Source organism: Coregonus clupeaformis, chromosome 21 (assembly GCF_020615455.1).
Source record: "Coregonus clupeaformis isolate EN_2021a chromosome 21, ASM2061545v1, whole genome shotgun sequence".
NCBI classification, from domain to species: domain Eukaryota; kingdom Metazoa; phylum Chordata; class Actinopteri; order Salmoniformes; family Salmonidae; genus Coregonus; species Coregonus clupeaformis.
Genome location: NC_059212.1, coordinates 39,685,066 through 39,698,740, shown reverse-complemented (window position 1 = coordinate 39,698,740; position 13,675 = coordinate 39,685,066). Strand labels below are relative to the sequence as shown.

At 44.9% G+C, this 13,675-nt stretch overlaps 1 protein-coding gene across 1 annotated transcript in view; it reads left to right on the top strand.

Annotated features, from left to right (window-relative positions):
* The window catches only part of LOC121535498 (leucine-rich repeat and immunoglobulin-like domain-containing nogo receptor-interacting protein 3), a 93,074-nt gene extending 79,603 nt beyond the window's left edge, over positions 1-13,471 (top strand). Inside the window, exons 3-5 of the mRNA XM_041842625.2 lie at positions 10,625-11,270; positions 11,573-12,316; positions 12,471-13,471. Coding sequence (XP_041698559.1) covers positions 10,704-11,270; positions 11,573-12,316; positions 12,471-13,043 — 1,884 coding nt within the window. The 5' untranslated portion in view covers positions 10,625-10,703 and the 3' untranslated portion in view covers positions 13,044-13,471. The remainder of the gene's footprint in view (positions 1-10,624; positions 11,271-11,572; positions 12,317-12,470) is intronic.
* Positions 13,472-13,675: the final 204 nt, after the last annotated feature.

Genomic DNA, 13,675 nt, shown 5'->3' with positions numbered 1-13,675 from the left:
TGCCTTGGATCAATATACAGTAATTAATATTCAAGATACAGGCACTCTTCAATCAAATATAGATAGAAATCGATCGTACCCCAAAATGTAACGCACAAAAACTTGGACTGTGACATTGCATTAATAGTTATTACAGGCTTTCTGGCCAAACTAGAAGAGGAAGGTAGAGCTATCTCTCTCTTTAAAAATGACATTTTATTGATTTATTTTACCCTTCATCAGAATGTCTGATTAATGGACATATGCATCACCGTTATGGCAGCCTGTCACTGACTTTACTCTGGATTCAGTTACTATGGCTCGCTACTGTTTGTTTCTGTAATGAGCTGAGGGTCATGTGAGGACTCATGTCCGTCTTGGTTATAGCTTATGTCCTCCGGCTAGGTTGCTCAGAGCTCTCTCCCTCTCCCTCTCCTTCTCTCTCTCTCTCTCTCTCTCTCTCTCTCTCTCTCTCTCTCTCTCTCTCCCTCTCTCTCTCTCTCTCTCTCTCTCTCTCTCTCTCTCTCTCTCTCTCTCTCTCTCTCTCTCTCCTTTTCCTTCTCTATCTGTCCCTCCCTCTCCTTCTCTCTCTCCTTCTCTCTCTCTCTCTGCTTCTCTCTCTCTACTGTATGTGACTTCATATTGAGGTCATAGTCTGCCACAGTAAAGCTATGGGGATGCGCTGCTAAGCCTTGTGCTACGCTTGACTTGGGCTTGAAAATGGGCAAACTGAGCACGGATTGAATATTGGACTTACTGGTACTTAGCTATAGAAAGCACAAACTGACAGCTTTCCTGGGGAAAGCACAGACTCGACAAGATTCCACCTCAATTTGTTTTGTGACAATAAAAGTAGAAGTTCTCCTAATATCCTGCAGACTGGATGACTGCTGCTAAATTGTGTTTGTGTGAAAGGTTTAGGAGGCTCATAAAGTGGATGTGTTTACTGTGTGGTTGTGTATTTGTGGAAGGTTGAGCAGGCTGCTGTCTCTAAACCCAGGCAGGGCTTACAGGGAGAGAAGCTGGGCTTTAGGGAGGAACATGCTCTACTGCCTACATACCAGCCCTGCCAGTCAACATGTCTGACCTATTTACACACACAGACACACAGACACACAGACACACAGACACACAGACACACAGACACACAGACACACAGACACACAGACACACAGACACACAGACACACAGACACACAGACACACCAGCACAGGGATGAACACTGGACACAGACCGACAGGCTGACTAATGTCGTTTAGGTCTTTCTCAGAAAGATCTTGTGGATCTCAAGTATTCATCCCAATGAGCTAACCTGGATAAATAAAGGTTAAAGGCCCAGTGCAGGCAAAAACGTGATTTTCCTGTGTTTAATATATATTTCTTGTCACACCCTGGCTCTGGGACTCATTATGTTGAGCCAGGGTGTGTTCATTTCTATGTGTGTATTTCTATGTTGGTGTTCATTCTAGTTTGTTGTATTCTATGTTTGCCTGAGTGACTCCCAATCAGAGGCAACGAGTGTCAGCTGTTGGCTGGTTGTCTCTGATTGGGAGCCATATTTAAACTGTATGTTTTCACTTTGTGGTTGTGGGTTTTTGTTCCGTGTTCGGTCATTGATACCGTGGACGTCACGAGTCGTTTCTTGTTTTGTATTCATGTTTTATACTTTAACTAATTAAAGTATGTTTGTTCATCACGCTGCGCCTTGGTCTACTCCTTACCTCGATCGTGACATTTCTACACTATGAGGTTGGGACAATAGTGTTGGGGGAAGTGTAGGATCATGCTGTTCAATGTGTTAGGGATCTAGTGGTGTGTCTGTACATCAGGCCAGTGTTGGGGGAAGTGTGGGATCATGCTGTTCAATGTGTTAGGGGACTAGTGGTGTGTCTGTACATCAGGCCAGTGTTGGGGGAAGTGTGGGATCATGCTGTTCAATGTGTTAGGGGACTAGTGGTGTGTCTGTACATCAGGCCAGTGTTGGGGGAAGTGTGGGATCATGCTGTTCAATGTGTTAGGGGACTAGTGGTGTGTCTGCTCCACTTCCCCCTCTCATCACTCTCAGCTGGAGTCTTAACATCTGGCCGAACCGGTGTTACAATCTGAATACTGTGTGAGTTTGGGGACCCATGGCCAACAGACGGGCACAGCTGGGCGGTGTGTGTGTGTGTGTGTGTGTGTGTTTGCGTAGGCAGGTGGTGGATCCAGCTGTCAAACTGACCCACAGCTCAGTAGTGAGGAGGGCCAGACAGAAACTGTAGGGAAGTTTTCTCATCAATATTTTCACAGCCTTGTAGCTCAGTTGGGTTTGATTTGAATTAGATTTCCATATGTATGATTTGCAAATGTTCTTATTGGGACATAATGATATTGTGCCTCCATCTGGCTGCACTAATGAGGCATGTTAACAGGTTTTTGGATGGAGACCTGTATGTTAATAGGGTTAGGGATGGAGACCTGTATGTTAATAGGGTTAGGGATGGAGACCTGTATGTTAATAGGGTTAGGGATGGAGACCTGTATGTTAACAGGTTTTTGGATGGAGACCTGTATGTTAACAGGGTTAGGGATGGAGACCTGTATGTTAATAGGGTTAGGGATGGAGACCTGTATGTTAACAGGTTTTTGGATGGAGACCTGTATGTTAATAGGGTTAGGGATGGAGACCTGTATGTTAACAGGTTTTTGGATGGAGACCTGTATGTTAATAGGGTTAGGGATGGAGACCTGTATGTTAATAGGGTTAGGGATGGAGACCTGTATGTTAACAGGTTTTTGGATGGAGACCTGTATGTTAATAGGGTTAGGGATGGAGACCTGTATGTTAACAGGATTAGGGATGGAGACCTGTATGTTAATAGGGTTAGGGATGGAGACCTGTATGTTAATATGATTAAGGATGGAGACCTGTATGTTAATAGGATTAGGGATGGAGACCTGTATGTTAATAGAGTTAGGGATGGAGACCTGTATGTTAATAGGATTAGGGATGGAGACCTGTATGTTAATAGGGTTAGGGATGGAGACCTGTATGTTAATAGGGTTAGGGATGGAGACCTGTATGTTAATAGGGTTAGGGATGGAGACCTGTATGTTAACAGGTTTTTGGATGGAGACCTGTATGTTAATAGGGTTAGGGATGGAGACCTGTATGTTAATAGGGTTAGGGATGGAGACCTGTATGTTAACAGGTTTTTGGATGGAGACCTGTATGTTAATAGGGTTAGGGATGGAGACCTGTATGTTAACAGGTTTTTGGATGGAGACCTGTATGTTAATAGGGTTAGGGATGGAGACCTGTATGTTAACAGGATTAGGGATGGAGACCTGTATGTTAATAGGGTTAGGGATGGAGACCTGTATGTTAATATGATTAAGGATGGAGACCTGTATGTTAATAGGATTAGGGATGGAGACCTGTATGTTAATAGAGTTAGGGATGGAGACCTGTATGTTAATAGGGTTAGGGATGGAGACCTGTATGTTAATAGGGTTAGGGATGGAGACCTGTATGTTAACAGGTTTTTGGATGGAGACCTGTATGTTAATAGGGTTAGGGATGGAGACCTGTATGTTAATAGGGTTAGGGATGGAGACCTGTATGTTAACAGGTTTTTGGATGGAGACCTGTATGTTAATAGGGTTAGGGATGGAGACCTGTATGTTAACAGGTTTTTGGATGGAGACCTGTATGTTAATAGGGTTAGGGATGGAGACCTGTATGTTAACAGGTTTTTGGATGGAGACCTGTATGTTAATAGGGTTAGGGATGGAGACTGTATGTTAACAGGATTAGGGATGGAGACCTGTATGTTAATAGGGTTAGGGATGTAGACCTGTATGTTAATATGATTAAGGATGGAGACCTGTATGTTAATAGGATTAGGGATGGAGACCTGTATGTTAATAGAGTTAGGGATGGAGACCTGTATGTTAATAGGATTAGGGATGGAGACCTGTATGTTAATAGGGTTAGGGATGGAGACCTGTATGTTAATAGGATTAAGGATGGAGACCTGTATGTTAATAGAGTTAGGGATGGAGACCTGTATGTTAATAGGATTAGGGATGGAGACCTGTATGTTAATAGGGTTAGGGATGGAGACCTGTATGTTAATAGGATTAAGGATGGAGACCTGTATGTTAATAGGATTAGGGATGGAGACCTGTATGTTAATAGAGTTAGGGATGGAGACCTGTATGTTAATAGGATTAGGGATGGAGACCTGTATGTTAATAGAGTTAGGGATGGAGACCTGTATGTTAATAGGATTAGGGATGGAGACCTGTATGTTAATAGAGTTAGGGATGGAGACCTGTATGTTAATAGGATTAGGGATGGAGACCTGTATGTTAATAGAGTTAGGGATGGAGACCTGTATGTTAATAGGGTTAGGGATGGAGACCTGTATGTTAATAGGGTTAAGGATGGAGACCTGTATGTTAATAGGGTTAAGGATGGAGACCTGTATGTTAATAGGGTTAAGGATGGAGACCTGTATGTTAATAGGGTTAAGGATGGAGACCTGTATGTTAATAGGGTTAAGGATGGAGACCTGTATGTTAATAGGGTTAGGGATGTGGGAGTCAGCAAATGAATAGATAGATAGTGTATAGATAGAGAGTTACCCTGAGGCAGAGCCATGTATTTCTGCCCTGAGGTATCTTACAGATGGACAGGCTAGTGATACGAGAGTGCTAACAACATCGGATCAACAACAGTAACAACACATACATCAACAAGACAGACAACACTACATCAACAAGACAGACAACACATACATCAACAAGACAGACAACACATACATCAACAAGACAGACAACACTACATCAGCAAGACTGACAACACTACATCAGCAAGACAGACAACACTACATCAACAAGACAGACAACACATACATCAACAAGACAGACAACACTACATCAACAAGACAGACAACACTACATCAACAAGACAGACAACACTACATCAACAAGACAGACAACACTACATCAACAAGACAGACAACACTACATCAACAAGACAGACAACACTACATCAACAAGACAGACAACACTACATCAACAAGACAGACAACACTACATCAACAAGACAGACAACACTACATCAACAAGACAGACAACACTACATCAACAAGACAGACAACACATACATCAACAAGACAGACAACACTACATCAACAAGACAGACAACACTACATCAACAAGACAGACAACACATACATCAACAAGACAGACAACACTACCTCAGCAAGACAGACAACACATACATCAACAAGACAGACAACACTACATCAACAAGACAGACAACACTACATCAACAAGACAGACAACACTACATCAACAAGACAGACAACACTACATCAGCAAGACAGACAACACTACCTCAGCAAGACAGACAACACTACATCAACAAGACAGACAACACTACATCAGCAAGACAGACAACACATACATCAACAAGACAGACAACACTACATCAGCAAGACAGACAACACATACATCAACAAGACAGACAACACTACATCAGCAAGACAGACAACACTACCTCAGCAAGACAGACAACACATACATCAACAAGACAGACAACACTACATCAACAAGACAGACAACACTACATCAACAAGACAGACAACACTACATCAACAAGACAGACAACACTACATCAGCAAGACAGACAACACATACATCAACAAGACAGACAACACTACATCAGCAAGACAGACAACACTACCTCAGCAAGACAGACAACACATACATCAACAAGACAGACAACACTACATCAACAAGACAGACAACACTACATCAACAAGACAGACAACACTACATCAACAAGACAGACAACACTACATCAGCAAGACAGACAACACTACCTCAGCAAGACAGACAACACTACATCAACAAGACAGACAACACTACATCAACAAGACAGACAACACTACATCAACAAGACAGACAACACTACATCAGCAAGACAGACAACACTACCTCAGCAAGACAGACAACACTACATCAACAAGACAGACAACACTACATCAGCAAGACAGACAACACTACATCAACAAGACAGACAACACTACATCAGCAAGACAGACAACACTACATCAGCAAGACAGACAACACTACATCAACAAGACAGACAACACTAGATCAACAAGACAGACAACACTACATCAACAAGACAGACAACACTACATCAACAAGACAGACAACACTACATCAACAAGACAGACAACACTACATCAACAAGACAGACAACACTACATCAACAAGACAGACAACACTACATCAACAAGACAGACAACACTACATCAACAAGACAGACAACACTACATCAACAAGACAGACAACACTACATCAACAAGACAGACAACACTACATCAACAAGACAGACAACACTACATCAACAAGACAGACAACACTACATCAACAAGGCAGACAACACTACATCAGCAAGACAGACAACACTACATCAGCAAGACAGACAACACTACATCAGCAAGACAGACAACACTACCTCAGCAAGACAGACAACACTACATCAACAAGACAGACAACACTACATCAGCAAGACAGACAACACTACATCAGCAAGACAGACAACACTACCTCAGCAAGACAGACAACACTACATCAACAAGACAGACAACACTACATCAACAAGACAGACAACACTACCTCAGCATGACAGACAACACTACATCAACAAGACAGACAACACTACATCAACAAGACAGACAACACTACCTCAGCAAGACAGACAACACTATATCAACAAGACAGACAGCACTTCATCAACAAGACAGACAACACTACATTAACAAGACAGACAACACTACATCAGCAAGACAGATAACACTACATCAACAAGACAGACAACACTACATTAACAAGACAGACAACACTACATCAACAAGACAGATAACACTACATCAACAAGACAGACAACACTACATCAACAAGACAGACAACACTACATCAACATGACAGACAACACTACATCAACAAGACAGATAACACTACATCAACAAGACAGACAACACTACATCAACAAGACAGATAACACTATATCAACAAGACAGATAACACTACATCAACAAGACAGACAACACTACATCAACAAGACAGATAACACTTTATCAACAAGACTGACAACACTACATCAACAAGACAGACAACACTACATCAACAAGACAGACAACACTACATCAACAAGACAGATAACACTTTATCAACAAGACGGACAACACTACATCTACAGTACTGACAAAACTACATCCACAGCACTGACAACACTACATCAACAGCACTGACAACACTACATCAACAGCACTATTTATATATGTATAGTTTGCGACAGCAGATAAAGATATATCTGATAAATACCCACAAGCACCAGCCTTCACATACAGAGGGCCCCACTTTCTCCATCACTCACCCCACAAACGGAGCAGTGATCTGGGAGAGGAGAAGTGGAAGTGATGGGGTGGAGTATGGAGCCTGTGGAGGAGGTCTGCCCTTGGCCCCGTTCACAGTCCTCATCCATGCAGTGAATCAGACAGTGATCCGTAGGATGACAGTCAGGGGAGAGGAGACCCACAGACCTCATCCATCACACTAAGAGCCAGAACGGCCCGGCAGGGGCACACACACACCAACACACACACCAACACACACACACACACACACTAACACACAGGCACACACACACACACTAATGTACACACACACACACACTAACGCGCAGGCACACACACACACACAAAAGCTGGTCATGAGAGTCATGAGCGGGTTAGTGGTTGTGCAGTGATCTTGCTGAGCTGGTTGGCATAGCGGCGAGAGTGAATTTCTGCCGGCTATTTTGATTGCTTATCTGCTGCAGCAGAGGTTGTGTCCTGAAGTTGAAATAGCTGTATTTGACACCAGACACAGAGAGGCAACAGGCAGAGAGTTTTGAGTCACGCTCTCCTCAGATATTGCAGTATCAAAATATTCCCAGCTATCGTAAAGCAGGACATCATCCAGACCCTTCAGATACAGTATTGCAGCTGCCGGGCTGTGCTTTGTTTTGACAGGGGAGGGGAAAGGTGTGTATGTGTGTGTGTGTGTGTGTGTGTGTGTGTGTTACACCATCTATGTGGGTTTACCAATGCCTCTGTATGGAAAGCAGGCTATTAATAGTAAATGTGGAGGATACACATTCTCTGTCTTAAATCTCTAGGAACCTTAGAGAATATATGGCATAATGTATAGCATATAATACCATATAGAACATGCACCTCGTAATCCTACCTCATATTTCCTCCTCATCTAAGGAGAATGTTGATTGGGTTTGTTGATATTCAGAAGATCAAGTAAGCCTATACTGGGATCTAATACAAATCCGCAAATGTGATTGTTTTTCCGTGATAATTTTACAGAAAAGGGTATAGCAATTAATTTTAGTTAGAGGAAAGGTAATCTCCAGTGAGCGTTGTCTCTCATCCAAAAGTGGTGGAACTCTGCTTGCCCAATGTTCAACCTCTGTTTATACAGTTTTTAATCATAGTTGCAATAAAATAGTATATAGGAAATAACTATGCAACAAGGGAATATTTTTCATCTCTTTGAGACAGAGACAGACACACAAATCCTGAGGAGAGTCTGGCTCTTCTCCCCGTGACTCAAACCCTGAACGGCGCCCAGTAAACACAAACTACAACATGTATTATTTATCTGTTTAGCTCTGCCTGAAACACAACCAATCTTCGGAGTGCTTTTTAACATCCCTCCACGAAAGGCCCTGTGATATGTTACATTAACTTCTCCTTCTCATTCATCTTAAAATTCCAACTTTTAAAGCAGCGCAAACTTGGTTTAATGTCTGCTTCTTTCATGATGTTTTGCCGCTAAAAACAGCTAAGTAAACATGATATGTTGCATTATCAACCCTTTTATCATTTAAAATAGCAACCTTTAGATTTTAGAGAACATATTTAGTATCTCTTGAGTGTCTCTTTATAATAAGATACTTAGCATGGCCCTTTACTCTACCTGTTTTATCTTTGATTCCTGACAGGTACTCCTCAAGGGTCAGTGTCAGTCCCGCTCGTATATTTGTCTCTGATGGGCTAATTGTGTTGAGCTGATCTCAGCTCGCTTCACATAAATATTTTTATTTTTATATATTTTTAAAGTAATTTAGCACAAGGTTTCCCAAACTCAGTCCTGGGGCCCCCCTGGGTGCACGTTTTGGTTTTTGCCCTAGCACTACACAGATGATTAAAATAATCAAAGCTTAATGACAAGTTAGTTATTTAAGACAAAAATCAAAACATGCACCAAGTTTAGGAAACCCTGACTTAGCAGATGCTCTTATCCAGAACGACTTACAGGAGCAATTAGGGTTAAGTGCCTTGCTCAAGGTCACATGGACAGATTTTTCACCCAGTCGGCTTGGGGATTCAAACCTGCAACCTTTCAGTTACTGGCCCAACGGTTTTAACCTCAAGGCTACCTGCCACACTTCCAGTGTTAGGCTGAAGATGTGGAAGGAATGAGATAGAGGGCTAATGAGATAGAGCTCTAGTGTGTGAGCCTGGGGCCTGGTGAAGTCTGGGTCCTAGCCCCAATATGAAAACACTAACCTGTCATCACTCCATGTGTACTTGAAGAGGCATCACATACTCTTCATCACTGCCTGACTTTCCGACTGTTCATAAAAGGTCCCGTGGCACTTGTCACGAATGTAGGGCTGTTAACCCTGGGGCCTCTCTCTCTACTTCAGCAACCCAATCATATACTCTAGCTCCCTCCACTGTAACTCTTCCCCTTGATGAGAATGAGAATCAGTGCAGTCAATGTTGAACCTCCTTCGTGCGTGTGTGTGGGTGTATTAGTGATGGTGAATGTTCTGGACCTTTTGGCAGGTATCCTCTGATAAATCACTGGATGACAACATTGCGTGGGCGACTTGAAAGGTTGCTTCAAGGAATGTTTAAGCATTAGCTTTTCATCTCATGCTAGTGGAGAAGAAAAGCAAAATGATTATTCAATGGGAAATTGAAGACACACGGACAGAAACATACATACACGTTCCCACACAATGACTCATAGTGACATCAACACACAATTTAACATTTGACATACCTTTCACGGGTATCGGAGGGATGGTTTTTAGGCAAACCCTGTTGTCTCTTTGCATGGCGTCTGATGTATTCAGTGTGTCGAGGTGTGAACAAAGCACATGGCAAGCAGGAGAGAAGGGGAGGAAACATTCATGAACTCAGACGGGATGCTTCTCACTCACGTGACTCCCAATGCCCTAGTTCTGCTGCAACACTCATAGATAAATGAACACGTATCTTCCACCATCTTAAATATTGTCAACAGAATAGTGTGCCTGTAATGGGATGGTGTCAGTGGTGGTTTAATGCCTTGTTAAGTAGATGTGACATGTCTAAGCTCTCTGGTTATGTGTGGGTGTGGGTTGATAGGTGTTTTAAAAGACCTCCATCTGTCTTCCTCTTCTCCCTTCATCCCCACTTCCCTTATTCCTTCCCTTTATTCTCCTCACACATTTTCTCCCTTTTCTACTCCTCTACTCTCTATTCCCACTCTTTCTCACTGACCTCTCCTCCATCTCTCTCTCTCCCTCTCTCTATAGGTGTGTGGTAAACTGACCCGGCCTGGGATAGGCTAGGAGCCAGCACTGATCTGGCCTGTGATAGGCCAGGAGTCAGAGCATGACCACCAGGGCCATGATTGGCTCCCCGGGCCCCAGTGGGCTGTCCCTGTCGCTGTGGCGGTGGGCGAGTCTCTGTGGGCCGGTCCTGCTGCTGGTTGCCATGACAACCCTACTGCCAGGTTGTTGCCAGGCATGCCCTCCACGGTGCGAGTGCTCGGCCCAAATCCGTTCCGTCTTGTGCCAGCGGCGGCGCCTCACCGGCATCCCAGAGGGCATCCCCACGGAAACGCGCCTCCTGGACCTCAGCCGGAACCGGCTCCGCTGGGTGGAGATGGGCGACCTGGCGCCGTATCCGCACCTTGAAGAAGTGGACCTGAGTGAGAACCTCATCGCCACACTGGAGCCCAAAGCGTTCGCCAACCTGCAGAGTCTCCGGGTGTTACGGCTGAGGGGGAATCAGCTGAAGCTTGTACCCATGGGGGCCTTCGCCAAGCTGGTCAACCTGACCACGCTGGACCTGAGCGAGAACAAGCTGGTGATTCTGTTAGACTACACCTTCCAGGACCTGAGGAGTCTAAGACACCTGGAGGTGGGAGACAACGACCTGGTCTACATCTCTCATGAGGTATTATAATAATAATATAATAATATGCCATTTAGCAGACGCTTTTATCCAAAGCGACTTACAGTCATGTGTGCATACATTTTTACGAATGGGTGGTCCTGTGGATCAAACCCACTACCCTGGCGTTACAAGCGCCATGCTCTACCAATTGAGCTACAGAGGTATTGAGCTGGTATCCATTTCATCATTCATTTTTCAAACACTATATTGTTCCTGATCTGTCTATAACCTTTTATTGATTCTACTATGTTTCCAAGATTGGAGCTCACATCTAATCAAATTTGATTTTATTATGTTTGAAGGCCTTCTCTGGTCTGCTAGGGCTGGAGGATCTGACCATCGAACGCTGCAACCTGACTTCCATCTCTGGCCAGACGTTGTCCTACCTACGCAGCCTGGTCACTTTGCGACTACGCCAGCTCAGCATCCCCACACTGGAGGACCAGAACTTCCGCAAGCTGACCAACCTGCGGGGGCTGGAGATCGACAACTGGCCCTACCTGGAGTACATCTCCCCCCTGAGCTTCCAGGGCCTGGACCTGTACTGGCTGTCCATCACCAACAGCAACATTACCTCCGTCCCCTCGTCCTCCTTCAGAAACCTGATCCACCTCACCCATCTCAACCTGTCCTACAACCCCATTACCACCCTGGAGCCTTGGGCCTTCAGGGACCTGCTGAGGCTCAAAGAGCTGATCATGGTGAACACAGGCTTGGCTACGGTGGAGCCCCACTCCCTGGGAGGCCTCAGACAGATCCGGGTCCTCAACTTCTCCTCCAACGACCTCCAGACCCTGGAGGAGCGATCGTTCCACTCCGTCAACAGCCTGGAGACGCTGCGGGTGGACGGGAACCCGTTGCTGTGTGACTGCCGTTTGTTGTGGATCCTGCAGAGACGCAAGACCCTCAACTTTGACGGCAGGGTGCCTGTGTGCGCTGGGCCGGTGGAGGTGCAGGGGAACAGCCTCAGCACCTTCACCGACTCAGCGCTCTTTGATCACTTCACCTGCCAGAAGCCCAAGATACGCAACCGCAAGCTTCAACAGGTAAGAGTTATTATCCCACTTTGCAGTACATGTAAGCATAGTGTAATTACAGTTTAGGTACACATTGATATGTAGTATTACAGCTTCGATGCCTGTTTCAGTTTTGTACCTAATACTTAATTCATTCATTTATCCATTCATTCATTCCTCCAAGGTGACGGCTCGTGAGGGCCAGCCAGTGAGTTTCCTCTGCAGTGCTGTAGGAGAGCCCACCCCCAACATCATGTGGATCTCCCCTCAGCGCAGACTAATCACAGCCAAGAGCAACGGCCGCATCACCGTCCTCCCAGGAGGGACTTTGGAGATCCGCTATGCCCAGGTCACCGACAGCGGCACCTACATGTGCATCGCCAGCAATGCCGGAGGCAACGACACCTACTTCGCGGTGCTCACCGTCCGGGGCGTGCCGCTGGATGCCGCGTCGGCCTTCTTCGCCAACCGCTCGATGTACGGCGGCGAGTTCTTCAACGACACAAACATGAATAGCACGCGCGTCTTCCTCAAGTTCACTCTGGACCTGACCACCATCCTGGTCTCCACGGCGATGGGCTGCATCACCTTCCTGGGCGTGGTGCTTTTCTGTTTCCTGTTATTGTTTGCATGGAGCCGGGGGCGGGGTCAGCGCAAGAACAACTTCACTGTGGAGACCCCTTTCCGGAAGGCCGAGGGGCCGGCGGCGGCGGGTGGCGCCGGAGGGGCCCGGAAATTCAACATGAAAATGATATGATACGACGCAGCCAGGGGTCACTCGGGGGAGGCATAAGCACGTCCTGGAAACGTGTTTGACAAGACACACACAGCGCTGACTCGCAAAGTGAATAAATAAAGAAAACTAAAATGCATACAGTATTTACACATGGCTGGTATTCACCAGGACCAGATTCGGTTTGAGTGAGAAAAAAAACATGATGACCTTTGATCTCACTGCCTCTTCCTGGTTTTACTCAGCTTGTGGTACAACTTTCCGTTTATCTTTTCAAATAAATATAACATCATCATTAACCAGGTTTCCATCCAACCTTTTTATGCCAGTAAAGTACACGTCGGATAAAACATGTCATGCCAGCCTGATGGAAAAATAACATTTGTCGGTAAACTTTCCAAATGTCGACAAAACTAAATAGGCTAGACAAGGTGGGATTTATTTGTTGGAGTCACGCGACATGTTGTGTGGTCCTCCCACTATGACTCGTCAGGAAAGCATGCAGTTTATTAGGCTACAGATGAAATAAATGATAAATTATGATACATTTCACAGGGTGGTGAAAGTGCAAGGTGATGAGCTTGATTTCCAATAAATATTGAGGGTCTTATTCTGGTGACATGATGATCGATGCTTGGCTGTGTCACGATCGTCTG